This window comes from Hemicordylus capensis, chromosome 4 (genome assembly GCF_027244095.1).
Source record: "Hemicordylus capensis ecotype Gifberg chromosome 4, rHemCap1.1.pri, whole genome shotgun sequence".
In the NCBI taxonomy this organism is placed as follows: domain Eukaryota; kingdom Metazoa; phylum Chordata; class Lepidosauria; order Squamata; family Cordylidae; genus Hemicordylus; species Hemicordylus capensis.
In genome coordinates, this window is record NC_069660.1 from 83,080,271 (window position 1) to 83,098,733 (window position 18,463).

The 18,463-nt window shown below is 43.2% G+C and overlaps 1 protein-coding gene across 12 annotated transcripts in view; it reads left to right on the forward strand.

Annotated features, from left to right (window-relative positions):
- The window catches only part of ST3GAL3 (ST3 beta-galactoside alpha-2,3-sialyltransferase 3), a 341,725-nt gene that overhangs the window by 183,599 nt on the left and 139,663 nt on the right, over positions 1–18,463 (forward strand). For all 12 annotated transcript variants that reach the window (XM_053249782.1, XM_053249779.1, XM_053249790.1 and 9 more), the window contains one exon: positions 14,548–14,642. In XM_053249782.1, the coding sequence (XP_053105757.1) occupies positions 14,548–14,642 (95 nt within the window). The remainder of the gene's footprint in view (positions 1–14,547; positions 14,643–18,463) is intronic.

Below are 18,463 nucleotides of genomic sequence, written 5' to 3' on the forward strand. Positions count from 1 at the left end.
TTCTTTGTGGCCCAATGATCCCAAAGACAACTTGGCCCCACAGTGCATGCACTTTTAAAATACTGTCTTGCTCGGCATATGACATGAACCACTGTACTTTATTTCCCTTCCCAGCCAGGATCAGGAGACTTGGCGGGACGGGGTGGGGGGAGATTGTAAATAAAAACAAAATAAAAACAAAGTGCTAACTACCCAAAATAACTAAAAGAGAAAGATAAACAAAGGGAATAACAACAACAACAACAAGGATCTCCTCCCCCTGACTCCAAATCTTCCTGATGAATTCAGGCCTTACCCAATATGTCACCATTATTAAAAACATTTATACACCATTTCCCAAACATTTTCAAAGTGGTTTATATAGCAAAAGGTATGAAAAATGGTTCCCTATCCCAAAAGAGCTCACAATCTAAAAAAACACGCAAGGGAGACACTGGGAAGGCAACAGCCATTGGGAGGGACGCTGTGCTGGGGTTGAATAGGGACAGTTTTTCTCCTCCTGCTAAAAAAAAAGAAAAAAGGAAACAATTTACAAGGTGCCTCTTTGTCAAGTTATCAGGAGTAGAACAAAGAGTACTAATATTGAGTGAATATGCTAGTGAAGGAGCAGGCATTATTCAGGTCCCAGAAGCTTATCTGTCCCATCAAAGCTTTTCTTCTAGACAAATGTCCCCTACCTGCTTCTACCTTGGAATGACTGACCCATTAGTATGTCAACATGCTACAGTGCAGGCCTACACAATCAGCAGGAAAGGGGAGTAACAGACCAGAGGTGGCCTGCAGCCATTACATTATTTATCTCTGCACAAGCGTTATGTGCACTTGCAGACCCCACCCCAAACCCACTCAGACCTGGTATCTAGGGATGTGCACAGAACCGACAACTGCCGGTTCAAAGGTTTGGGGGGATAGCTTTAAGGATCGGGGAGGATGCTCTCCCCTGCGCATTTCCAACGCCGGTGCTGTGCTTTAAAACTGTCCTGCGGGGCGGCAGCATACCTCCTTGCCGCCCCAGTGTGTGGTGGACTGGAAGTACCCGGTGGGCGTGCGTATGTCATGCACACAAACATACACCGGGCACTTCCAGGCATTTCTGGTCTGCCACGCATTGGGGCAGCGTACCTCTTTGCTGCCCCAGTGCATGGCACACCGGAAGTACCCGGAAGTGCCGGTACACACATAAGTGTGTGACGTGCACAACGTACGCACGCACACCAGGCATTTCCCGGCACTTCTGGTCCACCACGCACCAGGGCGGCAAGGATGTACGCTGCTACCCTGTTGGACAATTTTAAAGCACAGGTGCAGAAAATGCGGCGAGGGGGGGAGCACCCTCCCTGGTCCTTAAAGCTATCCCCCCCCCACCTTCAAACTGGCCAAATCACCAGACTTTTGAACCAGTTCAGAGGTCTGTAAAAGGGCCTCCGAACTGGTTGGTGCATATCCCTGCTGGTATCCATCATAATTAAAGCCACCAATCTGATTTTCATCTGCCCACAAAGGACATTCTTCTGTTAAAAAAAAGAGAACTATTCCATGTACCTGTTTAGCTGACCCTTTAATGCTGGACAACTAGTGCTGAGCTATTCAGTTTAGTCAGTTCCCATTCCCACCTTTTAACAGATTATTTGCTTTAGCTGGTTTCACTTTTATGCTTCATAACACCCTACATTTTCCATTGTATAGCCTAGCATCTCCCAGTTATTACAAAAGCCACTTCCCAAGTATGTAAACAAGTTTACACCAGGATCCCATCTCACAGTGAAGAACTCTTATTGCTAAAGAGAGATCAGAGTCAAATATAAGTCTGGGTGTTATGGGACAGAACTGAGGTGCTTGGCTGAAGTGCATTGGAATGGGAGATGGAACAAGAGAGCTTGAAGTCAGAAGGAGCAGTACTAGAGTAGCAAAGGAGAGCATGTGGGACTAAGAGGCATCCTGTGAGAACAGGGCACAAAGCCAGCACGTTTGACAAGCAGTAAAGTGCACCTTAAATGATTGCCTGAGAACAGGATCCAAGTTTTGTTGAGGAACAGGTGAACAATCAGCATAGCACAGAACATTTTGATGAATCTATAATGCAACTGCCAGTATTCTATCTGGGTGTCAGGTATGTGCTTACTTGAGGAACTGCGTGGAGAGTCAACCAGGTTTCATTGGGTCAACTGTGGATCCTCACCAATTCCAGAAGGCTATAAGTGCCTGCGCTGCCCTCCTTCCCATTCCAACTTTCCTACTACTGGCACACAGATTACTGACTGTTTATATGAATTGTACTTTTATGAAAATGAAGTTTTGGATAACACTGTAAAAATGTCAACGATTAAATAAATAAACCCAAACTTCCTAGGTTTCAGCTAAAGAAGTGACTCTCAAAGGAAAATATACTCAAGGGAAATGCCAAATGCATGCATTATTTATTATTTGTTATTTTATTTTTGTATACCGCCCAAAATGCAAGTCTCTGGGCAGTTTACAACAAAACAATAAAAGCAACAAATAAAAAGGTTAAAACATTACAACAATTTAAAACATTAAAACTATTAAAAACACAAAACAATCTATATATTTAATTCTCTCAGGCATACACGTGGCTAATGCCATGTGTGGAAGCTCTCGCGAGAGTTTGGATAGCTGCCGGATAGGCTAGCCATGGGATGGGGGGAGTGGGAAATCACGGCAGTGGCAGCAGCCGGTCAGTTGGCCGACGGGAGGTATGGCACTGAGAAAACGGTGGTGGGTTGGAAGGAGGCAGCAACAGCAGGTGGGGGGGAGGAGAACGAGGCAGCAACAGGCGGGTGGGGAGGGGAAGAAGGAGGCGGGGCGGGCAAAGAAGGAGGTGGCAATGGGTGGGCAGGCAGGTGGGGGGAAGAAGGAGGTGGCAACGGGCAGGCAGGGGAAGAAGGAGGCGGGAGTGGGCGGGCGAAGAAGGAGGCAGCAAGTTTAGTTTATCACCTGTTGCCCCACACAAATGCCAAATTTTGGGGCTCCTGCTGGCTACCTGGGCCATCAAAAATGTCCCCATGGGCCGAATCCAGGCCTTATGTTGTGCAGGACAAATGGACACTAAAAGAACCAAAGTTACAGGTAAACAACCTGTTGTTTCTATAGTATTTCAGAAGGGTAGTTAGGGGATGTCATCCACCATTCACTGATTCATTACATTTTTATCCCACCTTTCTTCCAAGGAACTCAGAGTGGTATACATGACCCCAATTTTATTATCACAACAACTCTGTAAGGAAGGTTAGGCTGAGAGTGACTGGTGAGTTTCATGGCTGAGGTGGGGATTTGTCCTTTTTCAGACTGTCATAGGACACCCCCTCCCCTCTGTTCTAGGCTTCTGCTGAACCAATTATCCATCCAGAGCCATATCAGCAAACTGGAATTGAGCTGCCTCATGTAGCTGATGCCTAAAAGTTTTATGACCTCCCAATTAAAAGATATGACATCTGATTTACATTGAACAGCAGCTTTAGCAGCATATTGGGGGCAATTCCTGAGGCAGCAGAGCAGAGAGAGGGGTGTTGCCCTGTGTCGGTCTGTGTCCATGATAGTATTTATCTTCCTCTCCACAGTGAATCTGGTGGTAGGGCCAGGCATTGTTAAGTCAGTGCTTGGAGAACTCTCTGTCAACTTACACACTAGAAGTTGTATTTTACTGGGAGGATGTTGTACTGAAGGGATGTCAGGCCAGGAGATGGGGCATGAGACTTCAGGGTGGGGAGGTGCATGTTATGAAATACGAGGATGACCTTACAGGGTTTGGCACCAGGTTTTGGAGCCAACGCTGGTGGCAGAGAAAGGGCTGTCAGAGCCAGTAAGGGTGTTGATACTAAGATGGGCATTTTAATATTCCTCCTGAGGCGGCAAACAGCCTAAGACTGGCTCTAGGTGCTTTAAATAGAATTTTTAAGCTATCACAGTGGGAAATATGATTTAAGCAATTCCCACTATTTGGCTTGCTTTTAACTGCTGGAATGCAACAAGGTCAGAAGATGGAACTGCTGGCACGCCACTCCTGTCTGTTACATTTATTTGGAATGTTGGTGTTAATGATGGTGTTGAAAGCATTCATGGTGCTGAAGAGGGGAGAGAGAAGTCTGGAACGTGGTTGAAATTTGAAGAGTTTGGGAAATAAACTGGGAATATGATGAATATTTATATGCCACTTTTCTACAAAGTTCCCAAAGTGGTTTACATAGAAATCAATAAATAAACAAAGAAATAAATAACATGGCTCCCTGTCCCCAAAGAGCTCACAATCTAAAAAAGAAACACAAGAGAGACACCAGCAACAGCCACTGGAAGGATGATGTGCTGGGTAGGCCCATCCTTAGGGCGGGGCGACCGGGGTGGTAGGCCCGGGCTCCACATCTGGAGGAGCCCCATGGTGTCAGTGAGTGGTTGGCAGCCTCACAAGGCTGCCTGCGCATCCGCCTTGGCTCTTGGCGGCGGTGTGCATGGCAGCTGCCGCCTGGGGGAGAGGGGAGGCAGGCCTCGCGCCCCTGCATCTGACGCAGGGGGCACGGCTTCGCTCAGAAACGGGATGGATAGGGCCAGTTGCTCTCCTCCTGCTCAATAAAGAGAATCACCACTATTAAAAGGTGCCTCTTTGCTTATTTAGTAGGGGTCTCCCTGGGAACAGGGAGCTGTGTTTCTAGAGGAAGAGCTCAAGGCCACAGGCATAAATGAATTGCACTCACAGCTTTTGGCAAGATGTAGAAAGAGTAACTTTATTAAGAAAGGAGGAGAGGAGAACTTTATGTTCTTAATCATGTGGAAAGATCCAAAGTATTTAATTGTAAAGTCTCAAGAAGTGTTAAGCAGCAATTGCTGTCAAGTGTTTTGGAGATGGGAAGAGATTGAGGGCAGAGGGGTGGATCTTCCGAATGCACAAAGTTAGTTGATTTAGTAATGGTAGCAGAGAGAGGACACTTTGATTCACAGGGATCTTTTGTAGAAAGAATTTTGTTTTAGTTGTATTTCATACCCATAAAGTAAGGGGCTACATGAACCTTTCCAGAGTATGGATGCAAAAGCTGGTCTTTGAAGAAGCAGGACAGAAAAAATATTGACACTTTTGAACTTTGGTGCTGGAGAGGACTTTTGAGGATATCATGGAGAGCCAGAAAAACAAACAAAGAGATGATAGAACGACTCAGTCCAGAATTTTCATTCGAAGCACAAATGACCAGGCTCAAACTATCATACTTTGGACACATTATGTGAAGACCCAGCTACCTTGAGAAGTCCATAATGATGGGAAAAGTTGAAGGAAAAGGAAGAGGACAACCAGCAGCAAAGTGGATGGACTTGATTATGACAGCAATGAATGCACCACTAAGAGACCTAAAAGGCCAAGTGGAAGACAGATCATCCTGGAGAGAATCTATCTATGTGATCGCAAAGAGTTGCCACTGACTTCTGTCCTGGCCTATTTTGCTCTGCCCTGCTGCTGGCCAGATGAGGCCTTGTCAGCTACTTTCCCACTATGAGTGCTCATTAGAAAAGGGGTGTGGATTGCAAACAGGAGCTCCTGGGAAATTCAGAAGCCTACTATTGGTCCCCTCCAATAGTAGGCTTCTGAAATTCTCCCACACACACTGACTAAGCATAATTAACAGTTTCCTACACTCTGCTCTAAGAAGTAGATATTTCCAATTTAACTATCAAATAGTGATTTTTAAACAACCACCTCCTCCTTTCTCTCTCCTGGATATCAGTTGACCACTCACTCCCACAAACTTGTCCCAGACACTTGCAATAATCCATATCCTAACTCCTTAAAAACAGTGAGCAGAATCTAGACCAATGCTACTTGAGAGGGAGAAGTTGCACAATTTGAATGGGGTGATTTTTGGTAATGTTCCTTTATCCTGTCCTCAACCCCCCACCCACAAACTTTATTTATTTACATTTCTATGCTGCCCTCCATCCCAGGACCACAGTGTTCTGAACAAATTAAAAACAGATAAGACAATCATAAACATTTCATTAAAAATACACTAAAAATAACAAACAGCTACAACCATGGGAAAAGAGGGGAGCTACCACTTAACCAAAACTGGAATGAAAAGAGCAGTCTTCAAATTACTCCAAAAGTTTGGGAGTGAGGGAGCCCTGCAAATATCCTATGACCCTGAGGATCCCCAAACCCTCAAAGATATATGCAGTAGGGGAAAGGAAGATTGCCAGAAACCGCTCCCTGCCTGTTGTGCAAATGAAGCTTCTTTGACGTGGTCTTTGTCTTTTATACCATTGTGCTTTGCGCATGCACAGAGACCATGTTGGGAACATTCTAAGATTCTTGATCCTGTTTTGGCGGCAACCCCACTCCAGCAGCTATATGCAGCTGCACTTCTCCTCAGTTCTTCAGTCTTTTGTCGTCCGCACTTCAATAGACTTGGTTGGACTTCTGTTCGGAGCTTCTCCTGCAAGTATGGGAGGTGGGGGAGATCTTTGTTTTTCTTTTGTTATTCCCTTTGTTTATCTTTCTCTTTTTTTGTTATTTTGCGTAGTTAGTACTTTGTTTTTATTTTGTTTTTCATTACAATCTCCCCCCCAACAAGTCTCCCAATCCCAGCGGGAAGGGAAATAAAGTACAGTGGTTCACATCATATGCTGAGCAGGATAGTATTTTTTAAAAGTGTTTGTGCTGCGGGGCCAGGTTACCATCATTTGTCACCCACAGCAAGTGTCTCTTCTGCCTTGGCGAAATGCATGTGCTGGAGGCCTGCATACATCGCCCTCGCCTAGCTTTACTTCGGTACCAAGTGCTCTGGTACCAAAAGAGGTCCTGGACCCTATACCAAGCACTTAACCAACATGCATGGCTACCTTGCCTTCAACTCTCATGGGATCGATCCTTAAGGCTTCAGGAGCAATGGGCCACAAGGAAACAACACACTGGGACTTCCATAGAAAAAGAAGCCACTTCGGTAGCAACTGCCATTACCAGCAAGCCAACATCTACCCCGAATACCGAAGTAGAAACCAGTGTTGGACCCTGCTGCTGCTGCAACCAAATCAAAAAAAGAAAAAGGTCCAATCCAAGGCCAAGCCACCTAGAATGCCCGAGCAATTTTGGAGGAGCGGTATAGCAATCAAATAATCAATATTCTGTCAACCCTGGCAGGTTGTGACCAGGACCCAAGCATTCCGATCCCGACGTTTCCCCTCCCTAGAGACATCAATCCACCAGCTCACAACATGCCGGACAAACAACAACATTATTATTTCTTGTTTACACAGTCAGACAGGTGTTATTGACTGGTTTGTTTTATCCAGACATCGAGTCCTTCCCAAGGACCTGGGATGCCAGAATTTTATTGTCAATTGTTATAGATATCGTCGCAGAATATAGGCTGTTCCCAGTAAAGCTGCTTTTTGTAATTGGCTGATGGTGATTTCTGTGGCCCCTATGGTGTTGAGGTGCTCTTCAAGGTCTTTTGGAACTGCACCCAGGGCGCCAATTACCACTGGGATTATTTTGGTCTTTTTCTTCAACAAGCCTTTCCATTTCAATTTGTAGATCTTTGTATTTGGTTTTTTTCTATTTCTTTTTCTTCTATTCTGCTATCCCCTGGTATTGCTATGTCGATTATTTTCACTTGTTTTTCTTTCTTCTCGACTACAGTTATATCTGGTGTATTGTGTGGCAGATGATGATGATGATGATGATGATTAATTCGATTTCTATACCGCCCTTCCAAAAATGGCTCAGGGCCGTTTACACAGAAAAATAATAAATGAATAAGATGGATCCCTGTCCCCAAAGGGCTCACAATCTAAAAGAAACACAAGATAGAACCAGCTACAGTCACTGGAGGTACTGTGCTGGGGGTGGATAGGGCCAGTTACTCTCCCCCTGCTAAATAAAGAGAATCACCACATTCAAAGGTGCCTCTTTGCCAGGTTAGCAGGGGTTCACAGGATTCACATTCACAGGATTACCAGCCTATTTGGCATCACTCCACAGACCCAGAGGAATCAGATGGCCAATTTTCAGATACTGGTGATCCTTGCGTTCCCAGGGGTCAGGAAAGTGCCTTATCACCACCGGTGAGACTGAAGCTGAGGACAAGACCAGGCTCGAGGGAGTTGTTTCTTCACCTTGAACAGCATTATCTGGATCCTACTCAAAATATGTGGATTTAGTAAAAATCTCTTTACAGTTCTTTTCTAAATTTCTTGTATGCCTTCAGTGATGCATTTGTGTTAAAGGCTAAATGACTTTGATGGTTTTACATACATGTGTGTTGAATGAGATAGGTAACAAGAATAATCTGTAGCTATGCAAATAAAAAAGCAGTGAAGTTGAGAGTGAATGGCAGTGAGAGGTGTTTACTGCCGGTTTTGTTTTCTGACTGCTCTAGGCTTGCATCTCTGTCATGATAGCCCTGTGGGGTGGTGCTATTGAAACAAACTTAATTTAAACTTAGACTGTTGGCCTAGACAGTGCTTCACCAACTCTACACACACACACCTCTTGTCTTTGATTTGACAACTGAAGCATCAGCTATACTCGACAGGAAGATGGAGTTCGCCTCCAGATGTTGATTCCTAGTTCTAGAGTGTGAGTGCTTTATTAGCACTGTTGTGAGGTGGAGTCAGGGGTTGGCTAAGTTGGATACTAGCTGAAGCCCTGGGGCCTATATAGGGGTCCTGGGAGGAGGAAGCACCACTGCAAGTCTCCTGCACCACTGCTGGCTTTGCTCATCCACCTCTCTATTTGCAAATGGGAACATTCCTCGGAAGTGGGAATATTTGATATTTGTTAATCTATCCTCCCCGCCTCTACGCTTGTTGCGCAGACATATACAAAAGCAGTTCACATAATCCATAAGCTGTACATGCTTCTGATTTTTTAAATTGTGTGCTGTGGAGAGAATCTATCTCTGTGGTCGCTAAAAGTCAACACCAACTTGACAGCGTTTAATCAGTCAATCAATCGATCAATCAAGGAGCCAGGAGCTTGTCTTTGTCTCTGTTTCCCCACACCTTGGAGATATCTAAGCAGCTCTTCCCAACTTCTTTGAGTTCCTGACAATGTCTCTTCCTAAATTTTGGATTAGTGTGCAAACTGAGTACAAAAGAATTAAGTGAGAAAGCTATGAAAATACAGATTGCCTATGCAACATCTTATTTGTGTGAATCAGAGTTCAGCAGTTGCCATTATAATCCTTTCATATATGTTCACTATGAAATATAGCACCCAGTTTCAAAATCAACTATTTAAAATATTAATCCAGGCCTATCATTATTTCAGTACATGTTCAATTTTCCATCAGTACGCCTGCAGTTGTACCTTCCCTTTTGGTGCAAATTGCCATGTGGAAAACCTCTTGGAAGTATGCAATGAGTTATTCTGAATGCGTCTTATTTCTGGAAGCATAGGGCTATCACTGACCGTGACTAATTTTGTTGTCTTTGGTGCATGCACAGACAATACTTTGCCAGCTTCCAAAAGTCAGGTCTTTTCTTACTTCTCCCCATGTTGTATCCAGAGTCCTTGGAGCAACCCGGGTAGGATTCAGACCCCTTTTTTCAGGTCTTGAAGCTCTAGACTGTAACTCCTGAGATAGGAATAAACTGTTTGTCTACAAGTGAGTGTATATGAGAGGGAGAGTACAAGAGGGTGAATAAGAAGGATTGTTAAGGTTTGTATGCATATAATGTGGTCATTGTAGTAGGTCATCTTTTAAAAAATCTGAGCCAGGGGAATATTTGTGCGCAAGTGTTTGAATAAACATGTTTATTCATGTATAGGGAATGTATAATATTATATACATAGTGAGAAAAAGGGCATGCTGAGAATCTTTTGTTCTTCACCGTGTTCTTATTTGGCTACAAAGAAGGCAGGGGGGCCATGGACCCATTTTCACTTCTGAATTAGAAGCATACCTAGGAATCCCTTGCAGCATTGCGGAGTTGTTCCTTTAGTTTACACACTGCAGTCGTGTTCCTCAACCACCTTGTACTGCAGCTCAGTGGTCCACATCCCTGTGTCTGCTTGTTGTTCACAAGATGTACTTAATAGTACTGAGGGGAGCCCACAACAGGCCGCAGCAGTGTTCTCTCTTAACTTTTTTCTCATCTGTGTGCGGAATGAGTTTTGTTCTGGGCAGCAGGATCAAGGCAGTGTGGTGCGCACGTGCATTCAGAGTGGCGCCTTTCTGATTCAGCCTGAGCAGGATCTAAAATTAACTGAGCGGACATCAAAAAACTTGTGAGCACAGGCATGTGTGCACAGAGGGAACACTGCTCCCAAACTAGGGTAGGATGCTTCTCCTACCTATTTATCATCATGTGGACCAGTCTAGTGTTTTGTGAAAGCCCAATCTATATTCTTCATTATTTGGAAAGCTTCCCTTTCCCTTATCAATAACTCTTGCTATTCAAAAGAGTAAGACCATGTGTTCCAATGCTCAATGGTCATGCAATACAGTTTTTTAAATGCTGATTTCTTAAATCAACGTTGTTGAGTTTGCGAAACTGGCATGCTCTGATCAGAGCTAGTTCTCTGAAACCTATCCCATTTCTGATGTGTGCAGGGGAAGCCCAAACTGAATTCTAAAGGTTGCTTTCAGAGCCTTTTTCCTCGCTTCCAGCATGGCAGTTTCTCATGTATCCATCCCACATGTATTATCTCTGAAAGCTGTTCTCATAAAGAGGTTTTACAAGCTCACCCCTACTTTGGTAAAATATTTGCTTATATAACTTTTCTTATTAAAAAATGTCCCCCTGGGATCACAGGAGGGATGTTTATATTAAATAGCACTGGTGGAATTCAGTAAGGTTATAAAACATGGTGGTTTGCTGATCATCCTGGAGTCAGAAATTAGTGGAGTAGATGTATGTTTGGGCACCGGATCTCTGTATCGCACAGCCATCATACCATAGAAATGCAAAGAGACCTGTTGGTGTAGATTGTGAGGGCTGTTTAGAAAAGGGTCAGTATTTTGCTTGTTGTTCATCCTTGTGGGCATAGTTGGGATGTGTTGTTCCTAGGAAATTGTGACATTAGGTTAGGAAGGGAGAAAGGCCTGTGCTGAAAACATTGATGGGCTTTGTAATGTCATGCTGTGTAACACTAATGGAATTCCTCTTAAGTGTAACAGAAGAGTGCTATCTGGAATAGTTCCCTGTTCCAATTGCTATAACACTCATTAATATAGGCTTTACTGTTCCCCAGTAATGGCCTTTCCCTCTTTTTAGGGAAGAGCTCTTGGTACATGGTGTACAAAAGGCACTTAACATGGATGATGTGACTGCTTCAGAAACTGATATAAATCCTCCCTTTCCCCAATCACGCTGTATCCAATTAACAGAGCAACAAACTTGTTCCAGAGTCCAAACAATTCTTCCCTGGTTCCCAAAGCAATTCAATATGTATGGCTCATGGTAGGATTTTATAGAAGAGATGGGTGGCTTGGGGCTGGGCTACCCCTTCATGTGTTTGTCACTTTAAAAGTTGGATGAGTGTTTATGGTTTGACGCGATACAAAAGCGCTCAGTGCCTAAAACATGTTTTTTTAAACAATTAAAGCCTAAGGGATAATAAACTGGTGCAGGCATGGGAAGGAATTGATACCATATATATCTTAGGCAATGTCTTTCAGATGCTCATGAGGCTTGTACAGCATTTTTCACACAGCAATCACAGTAGCAATGGATGTGCAATGGAAGATAGGGAGGAATTGCTGTGTCCTAAGCAATGTATAAATTGCTGGGGAAATATGGTATAAAATATCTACACAACAAAGCTGCAACCTCAGAGGAAAATGACTGTATGGTGTGCAACAAATGCACGTGTATTATGCTAAAAATTGATCATCTGAAAAGTCCATCCATCTTTGCCTAAGCAAAACTGTTCACAGCTATTGTTATCACAAGACATTGCTCAAATACTTTTACATATGATATGGCAGATTTAGATCCTCCTGAATCTAAAGCCCTTTTCTTCTGTCACATTTATTTCCTGCTTCTCCACTTCTAATATCTCCTCCATTATAGAGCTGTATAATGAAGATCACAATATTCTATGAAGCAGTTCTCGGTCTAGTTATAATTTTCCATGATATCGTTAACAATGTTTGCTCAGATTATTATGATGGTGAATTCATTTATATAGTATCATCGGTGTGTGTGGTATTTTGCAATGCAGCATAAGCCAAAGGACAGGTCCCTGTCCAGAGGACCTTACAGTCTTAATTGAGAGTGAGGAGACAACAGGGGAGGACAGAGAGGAAGTCAGAGGCTAGGTGTTTCTGGAATTGTACTCAGCTGCTTTCAGAGTAATATATCCAAGTACAAAAAATGATGTGATAGTAACGATAAGAAAGCATCTATAACCCAACAAACTGTGCTTAAATTTCTGCTGTTTGTTCAGAGGCACTCAATGAACACATGATTACCATGCACACTTTGTCATGCAAAAAGAGTATTTCTGAATAAATGAAGTCAAAATACATAGCAGTAGTAAAAAAAAAATTATCAATGTGACTTATCTTCATGTGTTAGGATATTATGATCAGAAAACATGTATTTTGTTAATTCCTAACTTAAATTTTTCAAACATAATTGCCTTGGAAATGCGTCAGTGTGTCGTGCTATATTGCATGGCAGCAACTTGTCACTCACTCAATACATCACCAAGATATTGACAGCACTTAGACAGATTGTGTTTACAGGTTTAATTATAAGCGTGTCCAATGCACTTGAGCAGTCAAGAACTGCTCTTATTCAGGTCCAGGGTGCAGTCGGGGCAGGGATGTAGTCAAATGTTTAACTGCTCTGCTTCTTGGCAGAGAAAGCTGGCTCTCACATGAAAATCTAAACAGAAATAGCTTTTGGGTCAAACTGGGGTCTGAAGGGCATTTCTCTTTTGTAGCCATAAATTTCTGAAAAACAAGCTTTGGAACTAGCCCAGGTTATTATTATTATTTATTCAATTTCTATGCCACCCTTCCAAAATGGCTCAGGGTGGTTTACACAGAGAAATAATAAATAAATAAGATGGCTCCCTGTCCCCAAAGAGCTCACATTCTAAAAAGAAACACAAGATAGACACCAGCAACAGTCTCTGGAGGTACTGTGTTGGGGGTGGATTTACTCTCCCCCTGCTAAATAAAAAGAATCACCATGTTAAAAGGTTCCTCTTTGCCAAGTTAGTAGGGGTTAGCAGGTTGACATTATCCAAAGTGGTACCCTCTCACTTGTATGGCAAAATACACAATCCGTCATTTGGACTTGATCACACTAGATCTCTATTTCCTTTCCTTCTCTAGCACTAGTTTGAAAATGTGCAGGCCATATATTAAATTCAGTCAAAGTTGTTGTTTCTTCTCATAAATATCTTAAATGTGTTGCTTCCAACAGCTTTCCAGAGCATACATCAAGGAAGGCCCTCTGTAAATAAAGAGACGTTTCCATAGCAAAGAAAAGCACTGCTCTGGTTTTGTTTTCTGTTTAAAACATCCATGTGCTTTCTGGTCCTTGAAGCCAGGCATCTGTGTGACAGCTGGCTTTGCTGGGCATTTCCTTCTCCTTAACGTTATGAGGGAAAAGGAGGACGAGAGATTTTACGTGGCTAAATGCTGGCTTGCTCAGATTGAATGATTGCCGCCAGAGCACTTCAGCTTAAGTTACAGAAGAAGAAAAAGATAAGTTCCATTCTAGACAACGAGCCTTCCTTTCTGAACAGACATGCAGCCAAAATAATGATCCAGCCCAGCAGAAGCAGCTTTTCAAGTGTTGCAAAGCCCATCTAAAAGGCCAGTTTGCTGCTGATGGTGTGGCTACCCCTGCAGTTGTGACGGCTAAGCTCTATGACTAGGGCAGGCTACCAAAACGATCTTTAGGAACAGGCATCATAGAAAGGCAAATTGAATCTGAGAAGAAGTGGCGGGGGGAGAAGATTGTGGAGGAAAGAAAAAGAAACAGAAAGACAACAACCTGGCTCTCATGTGAGAGTACTGAGGGATTCTATTTTTTTATCTTGAAGGTATGACATAGCCTAAAATATATGTTCTTTGCTATTTAGCAAAGGAAAAACAAGCTTACAACTCAGTAGCATGTATTTCAATTAATGCTTGATTATTCTAGATTATATTGGATTTAGAAGCATCAGTTTTCTTGGGCTTCTGCTTGCAGGTTCTCTTGACACAACTGCATGGCATATTATGCATACTTCCAAATTTGGTTTGGGAGGCTGCCACATCTTGCTAGAACTTTTGGTGCAAGATGGTATTCAGGAATATTGACTGTTCTGAGCTGTGCATTTGTTGGAGTCATTTGATCTCTGTGTTGATTCTGGGTAGGTGGCTGCTGTCATCATAGGTATACCCTGAGCTACATATGTGGCATAGCTGCTGCACCCTCAGGGTCTAGGGTTCTCTCTGCTCCCTGTCTTGTGCGTGTTGTGCCCCAACATTGCTAGCCCCTGGGTCACATGATTGTACAATCTGCACAGACAGTGAAGCCCTACCTCCTCATTGAGATCTCTTTCTCTCTTTAAACATTCTGCTTCATTTTGTGTTTTAGGTTCTCCAAGCCAGCACCAATGTTTTTGGATGATTCCTTCAGAAAGTGGGCACGGATCCGGGACTTTGTACCTCCCTTTGGCATTAAAGGACAAGGTAAGGTGATGCTAGAGCTCTCCACGAGCTCATTTTCTATAGGAGTATGGACCCGTCAAGGTGCAAAGACAGAAGATGGTGCCTGTTGACATTTATGCTATGTGTGTCTATAATAATTGGAACTTGTAGACCTTACATTACAGTATATTAGAGCTGACAACATGTTCCTTTTTACATGTGTTGGAAATCCCATTCTGGTCTTTTTTTTATGAGTAGGGTGGGCAGAACTTTTAGGATGCTCTGGAACCAACATGATATGACTTTGTTTTTAATCCTTTGCATACCACCCTGGAGAGGTAGATAAGTAGAATGCAAATAATGGCATACGTGTGTGTGTGTGTGTGTGTGTTTGTGTGTGTGTGTGTAAGATGCATCCCAGAAGTGACATGATTTGCGTAATTTCTCATTGACACTAGGATTATTTGGCACAGAACATAAGACATATACTATACACTAGTATACAGCAAACTGTCCTGGGATCAAACTCTAAGGACCCTTACAGGAAGGGTCTTGCTTTTTTGTAGAGCAAGCATTGGGGTGATGGCTGAGAAACCCCAGAGAAGCACCACCCTTCCACAACTTGCTTCTCTTAAGTGGAACTGTTTCCTTTTCAAAAGAAAAGAAAAAGGCCAAAAGAGCACAATCCTCTAGGATGGGTTGGGGAGAAGATTTCCCAGACAGATCTCTGGAATTTGCACATAAAATGCAGAAAGAAGAACGTCTGCCCTCCAATATGTGCCTGTTCAGTTCAGCAATTGCTTCTTGTGTTGCAAGGAGGCTTGTGAGAGATTTTGCTGGCTGTTAATGTTAAAACCAAACCAAACCAACCACCTCTAATTAGTGATCTGCACAGCCCTACCCCAGAACTCATGATTCTCTTCTTACACATGCCCTTCTTGGATACAGTCTCATTAACAACAGTGAGGCTTACAGCTGAATAAAGATGATTGGGAGTGGGCTTTTAATGGATTGGGAGTGGTGGGGATTGTAATAACTATAATATTGGCCTTTTTAAAAAAACCAGCTTCTGGTCATTGCCCTTTCTTTTGCAAAGGGCAATGACCAGAAGTAAAGTGGAAAAGTGCGAAAGGTGCGCTCAGATGCAGAAGCGAGGGCAGAGTGATATGTTTTTGAGAGCCAGTCCTCCAGTATATCACCACTTCCTCCTTAGTTGTGGCATGACTCATCTATACTTTTCCTCATCACACAAGTTGATTCCCTAGTGTTCAAGTCAGAATAACTGAACAACAAAAGGAAATGGATGTTCCATAGGAGTAGGAGTAATCTCAGATGTGGGATGCAGAGATGGTCATCTGAACATTCTGCAAAATTGCCTGTAGCAACTGGTGGAACATGGAATAAACCACTGTTTGGAAGGGCTCCAAGAGCACTTAAGGGAGTCATGCCGTATACATAGGGACATAGGAAACTGCCATATACTGAGTCAGACCATTGGTCTATCTAGCTCAGTATTGTCTTCGCAGACTGGCAGCGGCTTCTCCAAGGTTGCAGGCAGGAATCTCTCTCAGCCCTATCTTGGAGAAGCCAGGGAGGGAACTTGAAACCTCATGCTCTTCCCAGAGCGGCTTCATCCCCTGAGGGGAATATCTTGCATTGCTCACACATCAAGTCTCCCATTCAGATGCAACCAGGGCAGACCCTGCTTAGCTATGGGGACAAGTCATGCTAAGATATACCATAATATCTCTTTTTCACACCACAGATAGAGTATTTGTTATGTGAAAATACATTTGGTAGCGCTGCATGAGGCAATTTATTTCATTATTTGTCCTATTTTGGTGGCATGTGGTCTTGGAAGAATCAACTTGCCACTCCCATAGTACATGCACTAGTATGAGGAAGAAGAGTCCATGTTATTCCTATCATTACTCTAGGCCAAGTTCTAGTCTCTAGGAACCTTGAGTTTTGTACTCTCTTCCCTTCCCATTGGGATATACTTCCCTCCTAATGAAGCTTACAAATGCATATCACTCTGCAAATTGTTCAGAATGGGTAGCTGGGAAGCATGTTAAAAGTGCTGATGCAAGCAGGAATCCTCCAGTAACTGTAAGAGCGGCTGGGTCATCCCTTATCTGCAGGCTCCCAAAGTGTGTAAGGGACACTGCAGGCTTTGACATTAAGGGTTTTTTTGCGGGGGGTGGGTGGGTTAAGCTCTCACAGGCGGCTAGTCAGATTATTCTGCCAAGCTGAATCAAAATGGAGAACTTTAGCATAGGATGACTGACCGTCTCTGGCAGGCTTTGCTTTGCATTTCCACACTGTTGCCAGCTTGTCACCACCGTACTGTTACGTAAATCTGTGGGTTTATATTGGATTTTCTTCAGTTAAAAACAAAGTGCCATTACTTAAAGGACCGGGAACTGAAGCAATGGGAGCAAAACCTCAGAATGGATTGTTTAATGCTCTCATGGGACAAAACTTTGTGCCAGGATTCAGTCTGAAGCAGTTTGTACATGTGGGAGGGAAGAATTATTACTCTCTTTAAACCGGTGTGCCTAATGGCTGTGCTGACAGGCCAGGAGTGTGAGAGAGGCAAATGGCACCCCTCTCGCATCACACATCACTGGGAATTCTTGCATCAGCCTTTTCTGCTTATCCCTGGAGATGCATTGTGGATGAATAATAGCAACCTGCTGATGTGATCAGCACCTCATTAAGGTCTTCAGTCAGGGCTAGTCTGCTGGCTGAAATGGGACTGGAAAAGGGTAGTTGGCAGAATCACAGCAGCCTGACAGATTGGGCGACAGGAAGGATGTGCCTTGAAGACCCTAGCCATTGTCAAGAGAGTCTCACAACATGATGAATACTGTGAGAGGTGTTTAGTGCAAATGTTCAGAAGTTTCAACCTGTTGCTTTGAATCAGGATTAACTTGCTTTGTTCTATAAATTTGGGATCACCCTGGCAGTAATCTGTGAGTAGTTCTCACTATTACTTTTCAAAGTTTTTAGCAGTTGTACCTGACTATTTTAGCTTATTCATTCTGTGAGCAGATTGTCAGATTCATTGTCTCAGAATGGTTGGAGGTCAGTGGTGGGGAGATTGAGCTTCCTGTTGATGTACTAAGCTTTCTCAATTGCTAAATTACCGGCTGACTGCCCTGAAAACCCAGTGGCTGACTGCCCTGAAAACCCAGTTTAACTCATCAAATTTGCTCATAGCAGCTTATTACAAATTGTGTACTAAAATATACAAAAACTTCCTAGTTCTGGGCCCAGAATTTCCATGCAAGAACAAATAAAGCTTTTTTAAAAAAGGTTTGCCACTAACCTACATAGAGAATCTAAACTACAAAGTCTCCAAGAAATCGTCAGTGCTTTCCATATTTGTGCCGTCAAGTTGGTGTCAACTCCTAGTGATCACATTCCCTGTGATTCTCTTGGTAGAATACAGGAGTGGTTTACCAGTGCTTCCTCCCGTGCAGTATGAGATGATGTTTTTCAGCACTTTCCTTTATTGCTGCTGTTCAATAGAGGTGACTACAGATCTTTTTACTAGGCACAGTGTGGGAAGCGCACCAGCAGGGATTTGAACTAACAGCCTCTTTCACTCTAGGCGGACACACTTAAAGTATCCTTAGGTCTGATGTGCCACAAAATTTATAGTTCTAAACATAAAGGGCTTTCCAAAATTAAAATGTAACCAGGTGGATTTCAACTTACCAAATCACAGTTGCAGATAAGCAGACATGGCCAGGAAGACAGTATTGTTGTTTTTAAACAAAGCATTGATGAAAAACTTTTTTGTGCCTGTGCTGAAGGCTTACTCAGGTCATGTATACAGATTCCAACCAAAGCTACAT